Source organism: Silene latifolia, chromosome 3 (assembly GCF_048544455.1).
Source record: "Silene latifolia isolate original U9 population chromosome 3, ASM4854445v1, whole genome shotgun sequence".
In the NCBI taxonomy this organism is placed as follows: domain Eukaryota; kingdom Viridiplantae; phylum Streptophyta; class Magnoliopsida; order Caryophyllales; family Caryophyllaceae; genus Silene; species Silene latifolia.
Window position 1 is genome coordinate 6,075,399 of NC_133528.1, and position 12,826 is coordinate 6,088,224.

At 34.2% G+C, this 12,826-nt stretch overlaps 1 protein-coding gene across 1 annotated transcript; it reads left to right on the plus strand.

Moving 5' to 3' along the window:
* The first annotated feature begins 264 nt into the window (after nt 1–264).
* LOC141648577 ((-)-drimenol synthase-like) lies at nt 265–2,763 on the plus strand. The gene is made up of 3 exons (XM_074457306.1): nt 265–366; nt 1,374–1,641; nt 2,378–2,763. Exons 1-3 carry the CDS (start codon nt 265–267, stop codon nt 2,761–2,763), a joined length of 756 nt encoding a protein of 251 aa, XP_074313407.1.
* The last annotated feature ends 10,063 nt before the right edge of the window (nt 2,764–12,826 follow it).

Here is a 12,826-nt window from a genome sequence, read left to right on the forward strand (position 1 = left end):
AATGAAGATGGAGATGGAACATGAGGCCAGAGTTTTTTAAAGGATGAACCCGTTTGCATGCAACTTAGTTTATCTATTGCGTAAAATAACACGACACATTTAAATTTAAATTATATTTGTATGTTCTTCATGACTTATATTCTAGTTAGACGGGTCTCCTATATAAAGGAAGGGTGCATGCACTAGGGAACAAATAAAACACAAATTAAACAACCAAAACAAAAATACAATTAAACGCGTAACAAATATTAAGGTTGAACGAAAATGGCAAATCAATCCTCAACAAACCAAGTTTCACGTCCAATTGCAGGGTTTCACCCATGCCATTGGGGTGACCATTTCCTCAATCTTACTCACCACGATGAAGTAATCTCGCTCTCATCCTTCCTCCAAAACTTTAATTTATTACTCGTAATTTTGTTGATTTTGTTGGAAGTGACCCTTTAATATAAAATTTATTGTGCTCTCATTCCTGACATTTCTATAAGTACACCATTGTATGATATTTATGTCAGTAATATTAGTTTTTCTATGTACCATTTTAATTTGGGCCGAGCAAGTTTAGGTCCGGACCGATAAAATGGTCCAGACTATTTGGTTTGGACCGAATTCTTTCAGGTCCGATCCTCGGTCCTTTTGAAATTCCGGTCGTCGGTCGAAGACCGGTTACTTTAGGTCCAGACCGAATGGACCAAAATATATGACTTTCACGACTATTTATTCAAACTTTGAAAATGAATCGAATATTTTACACTAAAATGTCATTATTAACTCAACTATAAGAATTATTTAAATTAAACAATAGTTCAAATACCTATTTTATTTTATTTGATAAATTTAAAATTCAATAATCGTATACTAAACCAAGTGGTGTTAGTCCAGTGGTAGCTGGGTTAAACCTTGAAGCTTGCAGAAATGCAGGAGTTGAGAGGTCCCGGGTTCGACTACCAGCTGGGGCGATGATCACTTGGCCACTGCAGCCCCCGAAGGGGGTGGCTTACATGGTCCATGTGGTGGTGCGGGAATGCATGGGCCCGGGGGGACTCAACCCCCTCGTCATCAAAAAAAAAAAAATCGTATACTAAATACCGACAAAGTGTACTTTTCGCTCCATATCAGTTAGAAACCGGACCGGACCGAAAAATTCGGGTTTGGTCCGATCCAGGACAAAACTGTTAGGTCCGGTCTTCGATCCACTAAATTTATTTTTCGGTTTTTTGGCCGGCCGGTTTTGAACCGAAATTCAGCCCTAATTTTAACTTCAGATTGTAACACGGCTTACAATAAACTATCGTAAAAGTGTTTTAGAGACTTCATCTATCTATTCATCCTATATATACGTTGTTCACACATAAATATGATTTATGATTTAGGAAATTCTCGTCGAAAAGGAGCAAGAAATCTATCAACTCAAAGTAGAAGTTAGTAAGCTGCTAGCAGCGGCCCAGGAGCCACTGGTGCAACTCACATTTATCGACACGCTCGAACGTCTCGGCGTGTCTTATCATTTTGAAGAGGAAATTGAGCAAGCTTTAGAGCTTGCTTATGAGAGATTTCATGGTGATTGTGAGAATGCTGATCTCAATCACGTATCCCTTCGATTTCGGATCTTTAGGCAACATGGTTTCCATGTCCCTTGTGGTAAGTCTAACATCAAATTAACTTCTACGTCGTTTTTGTATTCCAATCATTCATACACTAAGTTAAGTTAAGGATAGATTAAATTAAAGATCGTTTTGACTTTTGAGTCCCTAATTCTCGTCAATTTCAATTGTTAAAAATAAACTGGTACAAAGATGCATCCCTTTATTATTTACTAAGAGAATAAAAACTCTCTTGATTTTCCCTTCAAAATGCATATAACTAAATAAAGAAATAAGTGAAACTTTTATTCTTTTAAATTATTATATTTTCTTATAATTAAACTCTATTTTTTTTTGTTAAATTCATAACTATGAATTTTTCGGTATACTAAAATAAAATTGGTATTAAATAATAAACTATAAGTTGCTAATTTTTTTAGTAATGCAATATTTAGAATTTAATTTGACACATATTTACAATTACTTTCGTGACAAAAAAATCATTAAAAAAAATTGGAGAAGATTTATAAATGAAATCCTTAGTTTTATCGTTAAAAAAAATATTTTCATAAAAATACATATTTCATAACTTTACTTAATTTAGTTTTCCATTTCAATTTTTTTTTTTTTGTTTTAAATCAAAATACACATGCATTTTGCGGGATATATACTAGTTTTTAAGTATTTGTATAAGCCTTGAAAGTTGAACCTCTAATCTTTAATTGGATCTAATTGGATCCTATACTAGATCCATATTCTAACGGATTCATCAAATGTAAATCTAATTGAAACAGATGTTTTCAACAAATTCAAGGATGAGAATGAAAGATTCAAGGAATCATTAACAAGTGATGTACAAGGAATGTTAAGCTTGTATGAGGCTTCATATGTTAGAGTTGACGATGACAAGATACTAGATGATGCCCTTGCCTTCACAACTCCTCATCTTATAGCTATGTCTAACAACTTAAGCTCGCCGCTTGCCGACCTAGTGCCTCATGCCCTCCATCAACCTTTGCACTTGGGGATACCTCGAGTTGAGGCTCGATTTTACATCTCCATTTATGAGAAAGACCCGTCACATAATCAACTTGTTCTTCAATTTGCTAAAGTCGATTTCAATTTCGTGCAATCGTTGCACCAAAGGGAGCTGAAAGAACTAAAAAGGTACTCCGTATAAGACTGTCTGGCACAATAACTAACGTAAATTTAATGTGTAGTTGTTAGTCGTATTTTAATATTGAGGTCTTACTAAAATAAAAAGTTCATATTCTTATGTGGCTATACTATCCTATGTAGTTGGTGGAAAGGACTACATTTGAAGGCATCATTCAGCAGAGACAGAATTACAGAGGCGTATTTTTGGACTGTAGGAGTCTATTTCGAACCTCAGTTTTCCTTTGCAAGAAAGCAATTTAGAAAAGTTTTTAAGATAATATCACTATTAGATGATACATATGATGCTTATGGAACCCTTGAAGAACTTAAGGTCCTTACAGAAGCGTTTCAAAGGTATAAATCTAAACTCGACAATGCGATTATTCGTATAATATACATATGTGTGTTAGTGTGACAATTTTAGCAAATTAATGAATTGTAGGCCATGGAACAAAGATGTTGCGGAAGAACTTCCGGAGCATGTCAAATGGTGTTACTATGCTTTTGTAGAAGCATGTGAGGAGGTTGAGGAAGACCTTGCTAATGAAGGAAGAGCCTTTTGTGTTAAATACCTTAGAGAACAGGTGCTACGACATCTCTAATCGATTAACATTGTTGATTATTTTTCGTCAACTTACTGCTCCATCTGTCTGAATCATTTTATTTCGTTATTAAAAAACCCATTTTAACAAATTTCATGGTCAACTTTAAATTACATGTAAAATTGCCGTGTTTTATTTATTAGGTAAACATCTTATGTAAAGGATATATGAAGGAGGCGGAATGGTGCCATCGAAAGTATGTTCCGACATATGAAGAGTACATGAAGAACGCCATTATAACATCTCCGTATCCAGTAGGCATACTTATGTCTTTCCTTGGCATGGGAGAGATTGCATCCGAGGAATGCTTCGAATGGGCAACTCAAAACCCTATCCCGGACGTTATAAAAGCAGCGTCAATAATAATAAGACTCATGAATGACATGGGTGGTCACGAGGTAACTTATTAGATTGGACCAGGCATTCTGCTTTTGTCTCATCTATATATTTAATTTTTTAAGACGGATATGCTTGTTTATAGACCGGTCTGACAATTAAAATGTTTTTTTTGTACCGTCAGTTTGAGCAGAGTAGGAATCATGTTGCATCATCTGTGCAATGCTTGATGGAGCATAACAAGGTGACGGAGAATGAAGCAAATGAGATGCTAAGCAAACAAGTAGAAGATGCATGGAAAGTTATAAACAAAGCGATGTTACGACCTCATGTCATACCAAATCCATTATTAACTCGAATCCTTAACTTAGATCGTTCTGCTCATGTCTTTTATCATGGCACTGCTGATGGTTATACTAATGTTAATCAAATTGTCAAGGATAAACTCGATTCAGTCTTGGTTCGCCCGATCTCTATGTAGACCTGGCAAATGATACGAGCCACTTACGTGTGAGTATGTTTCAAGTGTGTTATTATCGCGTCTCTGAGTAAGGGTCAATCTGGAGGTATAGTGTACATTAGATGAATAATATTGGATCTCCAGTCGTGTTTCGGCTTGTCTGTTTGGACATCGTCAAGTGAACTTGGGTCATGTCATTTAGATCGAGTTGGTTTGTCAATTTATCTCTATTTCTACTCCATTAAGGCTTTTAAGTGTTTTGTTGATTGATATGTGTAATCCAAATATTGTTTACTTGAGTAGTTGCAGTGAACGAAAAATAAATTATTTCATTTTGTTGCTTGTAAGTTGTAAGTTTATTGATATCTAATAAATCGTTTGTACTTCTGATCACAATGAAAAAAAAAAAAAAAAAAAAAAAAATATTTCCTTTTTCCAATGAATAGTTTACTTTGTTTTCATTAAGCCCAATTGAAGAATGTCCAAGCTAACACAAGACTAGAAGCACGTGATATAGGCCCAACAAAGCAGCCCAAATAATCCAAATCAATCGTTCCTTGGGCGGCCTGCTGGACGTGCTCTTGTCTTGACCCGCTTTTCTCACTCGATTTTTACTCGAGTTGGTAAGGGCTGAGCAAAACCGTATACCCGATACGGTTTTGAAAACCGTATCGGGTAAACGGTTTTTAAATTCACAATTTTGTCGATACATATCCGACCCGGTTTAACCGAATACCCGGTTTTCGTATACCCGGTTTTTCCATATATCCGGTTTTCGTATACCCGGATACGGATTCCAGTTATTTGTTGTTCAATTTATTGCATACGCGATAAAACCGGCACACCCTAACTTAAATTTAATAATAGGTTACAAATTAAAATAATCAAAATTTCAATATTCATTATACAAATGCATTAGGGAAAAAGAAAGTGGACAAGTTAAAGTGATTTTGGTTAAATTATTTAGTTATTGGAAGATATTTTTGTTTTTTTCTTTAATTTGTTTTCAAAAATCGTATCAGAAACCGTATACCCGGTTTTGTTTTTGCCCGACCCGGATACGATACGGTTTTTTAAAAACCATATCGCATATACGGAAATCCGTATCGTATATACGGAAATTCGTTTAATTGAAACCATATACCGTATCGTATCCATATATTAATACCGTTTCGTATATTTTTGCTCACCTCTACCTACACACATAAAACATCCAAGAGCAATACCACAGTCCCGGAAATAATATAAATTAACATAAAACCACCAATATTCTACTTCATTTCAATACGAGTAAAATAAAGTGTTATCGGTGATTCTAGGTCATATCAAAGATTGACTTATAGAGTTATAGTAGTGCTTTTTAGTCATAAAAGGTATCTGTCTTAAGTTAAGTTGGATAAAATGTGATCAACTACATCACCCTAGACTTTTAAGTAGACAAGTGGACCTTGAGCAAGTCTCATTTGAGGTGGTATCTGACTATCTGTCTTAACTTAAGATAGATTAAATAAGGCCATTTTACAATAAAACGTAAATATTTCTTGATAAAAAGTTACTGCCAATTTATTATTAAAAAATGATAATTTTAATTATAACTTTATATTATTAAATGATCACTTTTTATTATAAAGTAACGACATTATTCTCATCTTAAGTGAAAAACGTCTAAAATGAGAATTTGTGAATGTCAATATTGTCTAGCAGAGTGTTGTTGTGTTTTGACTGACCAGGCTGTTGCTTTGTTAGACTTTTCTCCTTACACTAAAGGACGACTTTTATTGCTTTTGAATTTTGATCTATATATCTCTATATAAATGGATGTCCACCCAACTTGGCTAATATCAATACCTCACAAAACATGACTTCCTCTTTAAGCTTCCGTATGACGGTTCTTCTGATCATTTCAAGTAAGTCACTCACTACACCATGCACTTCTACACTTTCATGTTCCTCAGTTCATTTAGATTTCATACGTTTAAGTAAAATACACATCACATATATATTAAACAAATGTATGGAATATAAATGAACACAGGAAGTACATCATATCAATACGTAAATTAGATTTCCAATTATGTTGTTATTAGACCCAACTACCTGTTATGACAAAATTTGAAAATAAATTGCCGTCTACTGCAAGTAGAGCTGACCATCAACACGGGTTGACCTAACTCACCCGACCTGGCCTTGGCCTGCCGCTGGCCTAGCCCGGGTCCTAAAATTCCAGCCTGGCCCGGCTCAAGCATATCCCAGTGGGGCTCTCCCCTGGCTTGGCCCGGGTCTGACTAGGAGAGCCGGCAGCCCGGCCCGAGTAGAGGTCTAACTGCAAGAAACTATACCTCCTATCACTAATCGGTTTTATGGTGAAAATGAAACTCTTTGAGCATATGAAGCAGACTACATCTCTGCTTATATGACCCGACTCTTTTCATGAATTTAACAGTTTACTCAATTGTTAACCTCAAGTCTAAACATAACTAACTAATCAATCAATACTATATATTAATTCCAGAAACCAAGGGACTTCAATGTAATTAAAGAAAGTTATACAAATTAATTATACTATATAGTTTTAAATCAATAGCACCGTGTGATGGACCCGAATAAGGGATCTCAATGCAAATATTATATAGTTTGGGTTAAAATTAAATTATATAGAAGTTTGGTAATTTTCCTAAACATGGTCAATTTCCATAAAATAAAATAATTAATTAATTAAGATGGTCAATTTCCTTAAAATAAAATAATTAATTAAGATGGTTAATTTCAAGGAGACTAAAAGAAAGAAGATGCCTGGTAATTTTCCTAAATATTTATAGAAGACTAGAAGATGGTCAATTTCCTTAAAATAAAATAATTAATTAGTATAAACATGCACACTTATAGTATTAATTATTATCATCATAAAATTATACTCCGTATATTAAATTTAAAATCTATGCAATTTTATTAAACTTTATAGTTTATTTAGTTTATTAGATGTATAGAGATGTTAATTATTTAACATACAAAAATATAATAAGTAGGTTATAAATAATTCAAGTTAAATTCCATAATATATAATATTGCATAATTCTTTCGATTTGATTTAATGCATATATGTAATATATTTATATAAATATATAATCGTCTTAAAATTGCATGCCTAAGTAGTAAAAGTAATTTCGTCAGTAAAGAAAAGAATTGTAGTAACATTGGCTATGGTTATATGATATTAATCACTCATTTGAATAGTAAAAGTAACAATATTATCAACGAGATTAGTGAGAGGGGTAGAAACAACAACGGGAGTAGTGAAATAATCAATATTAATGCAGCAATAGTGAAAGTAACAATAATTACGAATGCGGCAGTAGTGACAGTAACAATAATTACGGCGGGAGTAGTAAAAGTAACAATGATTACGGACAAGTAGTGAAATGTTATTACTATTGTTTCATTAATAAGAGTAAAATATTAATAGCGGGAGTAGTGAATTTGTCTCAAAATTTATTCCATCGTAATTTTATGATATGTTATAAAAAATATATAAATAATAAATTTATGGGTTATGCAACTTTAAGTAATTTTATTTTAAAAAAAAAATTTAATGGCAAGTAGAGGTAGCCCGGGCGAAGCCGGGCACCAATACTAGTAGTATCATATGTTAAATGTCCATCATCATAGTGTAAAGACGGTCATATACAAAAGCACTCAATTTATCAGTACCTGATATTAACTAATAAACACGAGATGGGTCTGGCCTTACCCGCGGTGGAGGAGAGAAGTCTAACTCACAAGCCCAAGAATGCTCTTATCTCCCAAAACCAATTGGCAATGGGAGAAACACCCCTAGGCCTTATAAGATAGACAATCTCTCTCTTTTTCACCGATGTGGGACTCACAAGTAGACCTGGCAAAACGGGTCACTCGGGTCGGGTACGGGTCGGGTTAGTTTGGGTCGGGTCATTTCGGGTCTGTCACATATTTCAGGTCGGGTTGGGTCGGGTCGGGTCACTTTCGGGTTTCGGGTCAATTTCGGGTGACCTGTTGTCGGGTCATTTCGGGTCGGGTCATTTTCGGGTATAGGTCATTTTGGGTCGGGTTGCTTTTGAGTTAATGGCTAAGCACTTAAGTTAATACTATTTTGATTAAGAAATACTATTTTGCAAATTTAACTATTTATTAGGGATTATTGTAACCAATGAGACTTTATTTTGATATATATAGTATTAATATGAGTTAATACTAGTCGTTTCAGGTCATTTTAGGTCACTTCAAGTCATTCAGGATCAGGTGAGTTATGAGTCGGGTATTTTCGGATTGGGTCACCTCGGGTCGGGTCAACATTGGGTCAAACAATGTTCGGGTCGGGTCTGGGTCGGGTCGGGTTAGTTCGGGTTTCGGGTCATATTCGGGTCAAGCAAGTTCGGGTCATTTTCGGGTCTCGGGTCAGCCTTTTCGGGTCGGGTCATTCGGGTCTGACCCATTTTGCCAGGTCTACTCACAAGTGGATTTATACTCCAAGAGTAACTGAGTGTTTTAACCAATTAAGCATCATCACATACATTTGTAAAACCGTCGTATTCTATAATATGTGGTTAAATGCAGATGTGTGCATACAATATATGCAGGTATGATTTTGTTGGGAAGTTTAAATAGCAGGAGTTTAAAAGTGGTAGCATGCCCACAATCATGCAGAGAAGGTGTGGAATACATGACATGCCCTTCATCTGGAAACCAGCAACTCCAAGCAAGCTGCAGTTGCTGTTTCACCCCTAATTCTAAAGGTTGCACTCTCCACTTTTCTGATGGTACTTCTGAGAACTGCTAGCTCTTCTTAAACTTAATCGTGTATTGATAATCGTGTAACATTTTCATTTTCTTTTAAATAATAAAAATTGTGTATCATATATCATATATAAAAAAAGAATGAGGGGGGTTTGTCACTTTGAGACTGCCTTTACCCTTGCATGACGTCACAAATTACTATTTCGCCATTCCGTTTTAATTTTTAGTTGCCTTCTCCCATGCTTTCCTCTTCTAAACATATTTGTTTAATTAATCACCATTAAAAGTTGGCTTCTTCTCACCAATAATACTTCACGCAAGTCTAACCTCTAGATACAACCACCATCTCTCTTCTTTCTCATAAAAAAACAGATCCCGCAAATTTTAATCAGTCGGTTCATCGTTCGTATTTCTAAGGTTTCCGTTTTTAATAAGACGGTTTCACCACACGAACATACTGATATAGCAAAATTCTAACTTTCACCCCTTCAACCCAGTAGGCTTTAGTATTAGTTGGTAATTGTTGTGTAAGACGGTCTCATATTGTAAGGACGGTTTATTTATATACAAATTACTTTATAAATGAATAAAATTTTATAGAAAAGAGTCGTCTCTTGGGGTCAAATCGTCTTATTCTATTTGTATTAGTAAAATTTCAAATTACAACACAAATGCACAACAATTTACCATTCCATTGAAGAACACTTATTTTTGCTATATCAGTATGTTCGTGTGGAAATTATTACACAAAATCCAAAACGTTAAGCTTATTACGGTAAATTTGCAAACAAATCACCATATTCGCCAATCGCCAATACACTACATCATATAATGTACATTCCCAAACCCAAATCACCGGTATACTACATACCTTGATTAAGACGGAAAATTAGAGACGACCATGGTAGGTGTTGACAATGTTGACAGTTTGTCTACTGAATGTTGCTTGATGGAGACAAAAAATTGGAATTTGGGGAAGATGTATTGAAATAGGATTCAACTAATCAAAGAGGAGGAAGTCGGAGAGGCTGGGTTTGCAATTTAATATTGGATTACTGGGTAATGTTTAATTTGGCTTTAACAATTTTTTCCCTAACCTATTCTAATTTAGTAATTTTTCTTTAGGGTAAATTGATTATTACTCTTCTATATAATTCACTTTTTAAAACTTATTCCCTTATACTCCCTCCATTATTTATTAGATGATGTTTTACATTATTGCATAGAGATTACGATTGCATTTATTCTCTTTTTTTTTTTTATGTTTTTTTATTCCCATAAAATGTCACATTTATCAAATTTTGCTCACATTTAATGACTCCAGTCAATAAAAAAAAAATATTTCATTCAAAATTTGAAATTTGTTACTAATTTTTGCTGTTTATTACTTCCTCCGTTCTAAAATAATTGACGTTTTCAATTTACAAGGTGAGCCTTTGAATTCAATTTATACAAAAATATATTGGTCGGAAAATTATAAAAATTACACCATAAAATTCCTTACGAATAGAGCTTTAATATGAGTATACATTTCAACATATTTAGTCATATATTTTGAGAAATATTGAAGAGAGAAGTGAGTGTCTCGAAAAGTGAGAATGACAATTAAAAAAAAAACAGGGGGAGTACTATATTATCTTAATGTTTACGGATAAATTTATTTCCGAAACTGAAATCTTTCTAGCAACTTATGTTTGCAAGCAAATAAGCAAATTTTTACGACTTCTCTACTGCGATTGAAAGTTTGATGGCGCAGGCTTCTTATGACTTCTACTGTGGGATTAAGAGTTGGATGGTGTGTGCGAAGCACACACCCTTCCAACTAGTCTTGTTAAATGAAAACTAGTTTGGGTGCATGTACGAACTATTTTGATAGTCTTAAGTAAAGCGGTTTTATACAAAGAAAGCTAGTGCTCCGTACTTTATCTATTTATATAGAGAGATCAATCTTCTTACAGTTCGATTCAAGTTCATGCCCGGTTAATTCTAAGTTTCAAGCCACTCTGGATTCCTACAACACAAAATCTCATTGAAGACGACACCTATCCGTCACTTTGGAGTGAAGGATATCATTTCCTCTCACAAATGACTCAAATAGAGGAGGGAAGGAAGCATATGGGGGTGCCCTCACCTTGTCCCCCCTATCCGTTTAGTGAGTGGCATTACCCGTCACTTGCTCCGACCCGTCTTCAGCAAAACTAACTGTTCCTACAAATGGGATTAATTCCTGTTTTTCAATGTTTTTGTCTCCAACTCCCATTCAACTTACGGAACATTATCTTACTTGTTCTCTCTTAAGATGGACATATACGTCAAAAGAACGACAATTGATTTCTCTTAAAATGGATATATCCATTTTAAGATTAAAATCGGTCAACTACTATTCACTTATTGGCTAGATCGACAATTATTTTGCTAGTCTCTTTTGTCTTACTCTGGTATTTTACCCTTTTTAAACATAAAACAGATATACCCGTCTTAAATGAGAGTTTTTGAGAGATTAAAAGCATTAAATACTACCCACTTGCTAGTCCTAAGTGGCTATGTCGCTTTTGTATTATCTATCCATTATGTTTAAGACACAATATATTCATCTTAAACAAGATGTTTGGGTTAATAATTTTATTAGCGTAAGATTATTGATAGTTTTGAGATAAGACTTTAGTAAGTCTTGAGATAAGACTTTAGTAAGTTTTGAGACAAGACTTACTCAAGACGACAAATATTTCACCGTAGTTTTTGACAAAGTTTTAAGTTGAATTTTGGAAATACAAGATTTAACAAGATTTTATATGAGTCTTGACCCCACTTTGAAGGCAAATTATCCAATGAGTAGATCTCATGTGTCATTTCAATTGGTCTCCCTTGTGACGGGTTACCATTTGTGGTGGATATTTTGTGAGTTAAAATGGTAACAAAATGGGTTAGTGGAGAAAGGGGACCACATGAATAGTGTTGCAGAGAGAGAAAAAGTGGGTACTTTGTGAGGTAAAATGGTATCCGTCACTCAAGAGTGACGGATATGTGCCGTCACAAACAAGAATTTGTGTATTTCAAGTGAAGTTGAAAAGTAGAGTTTGATCTCATGTCTTAACCCTAGTCTTGACAAAGTTTTAAGTTGAGTTTTGGAAAACAAGACTGTGTATGACTCTTGACCCTATTTTGAAAGTAAATTATCCAATAATGGATTTCATGTGTCATTTCAAATGAAATGGAAAAGTAAAATCTGTTGTGAGTCTGATGGTTAATATATAAAGTTTGAAATAAATTTGAACAATAAAGAAATACTCCCTTCTATTCACTATATTTTTCCCTATTTCTTTATTCGGATTATTCGGGTTTTCTTTCCTATTTCCTTTTTTGAGTTGATTTGTGAGGTCCAAATTAAATTGCATGTGGGGTAGTGTGTGTTTGTGTGGTCCAAATTCACTTTCTTATTTCTTGTGCAAAAAGAAAAGGAGAAGAATACAGTGAATATGAGGGAGTAATAAAAATTATTGAAAAACTAATGCAACAAAGATTTAAGACTTGAAATAGTTTTATTCCTACCTTATCCATATGCATGCACCTACTTGGCTACTTCCCAGACGGCATACTCCCGAAACCATGGACTCCCTAAAGTTTGGTACCACTGTTTTTTCCCCTTAAAACCGTAGGCATTACCCATGGTTTTTATATCAATCATTATCATAACATCAAATTTATTCACCATATTTATTTCACTATATATAACTCACACTTTACTCACCAAATTTTCATCATCAAACTTTTACAATTCTAAACAACACAACAAAACTCACCATATTTATTCATATATATACCAAAACAAACAAAAAAGTTTATTTTATTCTCCAAAAAGTTTCAATTTAAAAGATGAGTAGTGCAGCAAAAAGCAAGTGTGCATGGATAGTAATGTC

What these genes read in the sequence shown, in the direction of transcription:
- LOC141648577 (XM_074457306.1), top strand. Translation starts at nt 265, where the DNA reads ATGGCAAATCAATCCTCAACAAACCAAGTTTCACGTCCAATTGCAGGG. An exon ending in ATCTTACTCACCACGATGAA is followed by an intron (nt 367 to 1,373) that starts GTAATCTCGCTC and finishes TTTATGATTTAG; the next exon opens with GAAATTCTCGTCGAAAAGGA. An exon ending in TGGTTTCCATGTCCCTTGTG is followed by an intron (nt 1,642 to 2,377) that starts GTAAGTCTAACA and finishes TAATTGAAACAG; the next exon opens with ATGTTTTCAACAAATTCAAG.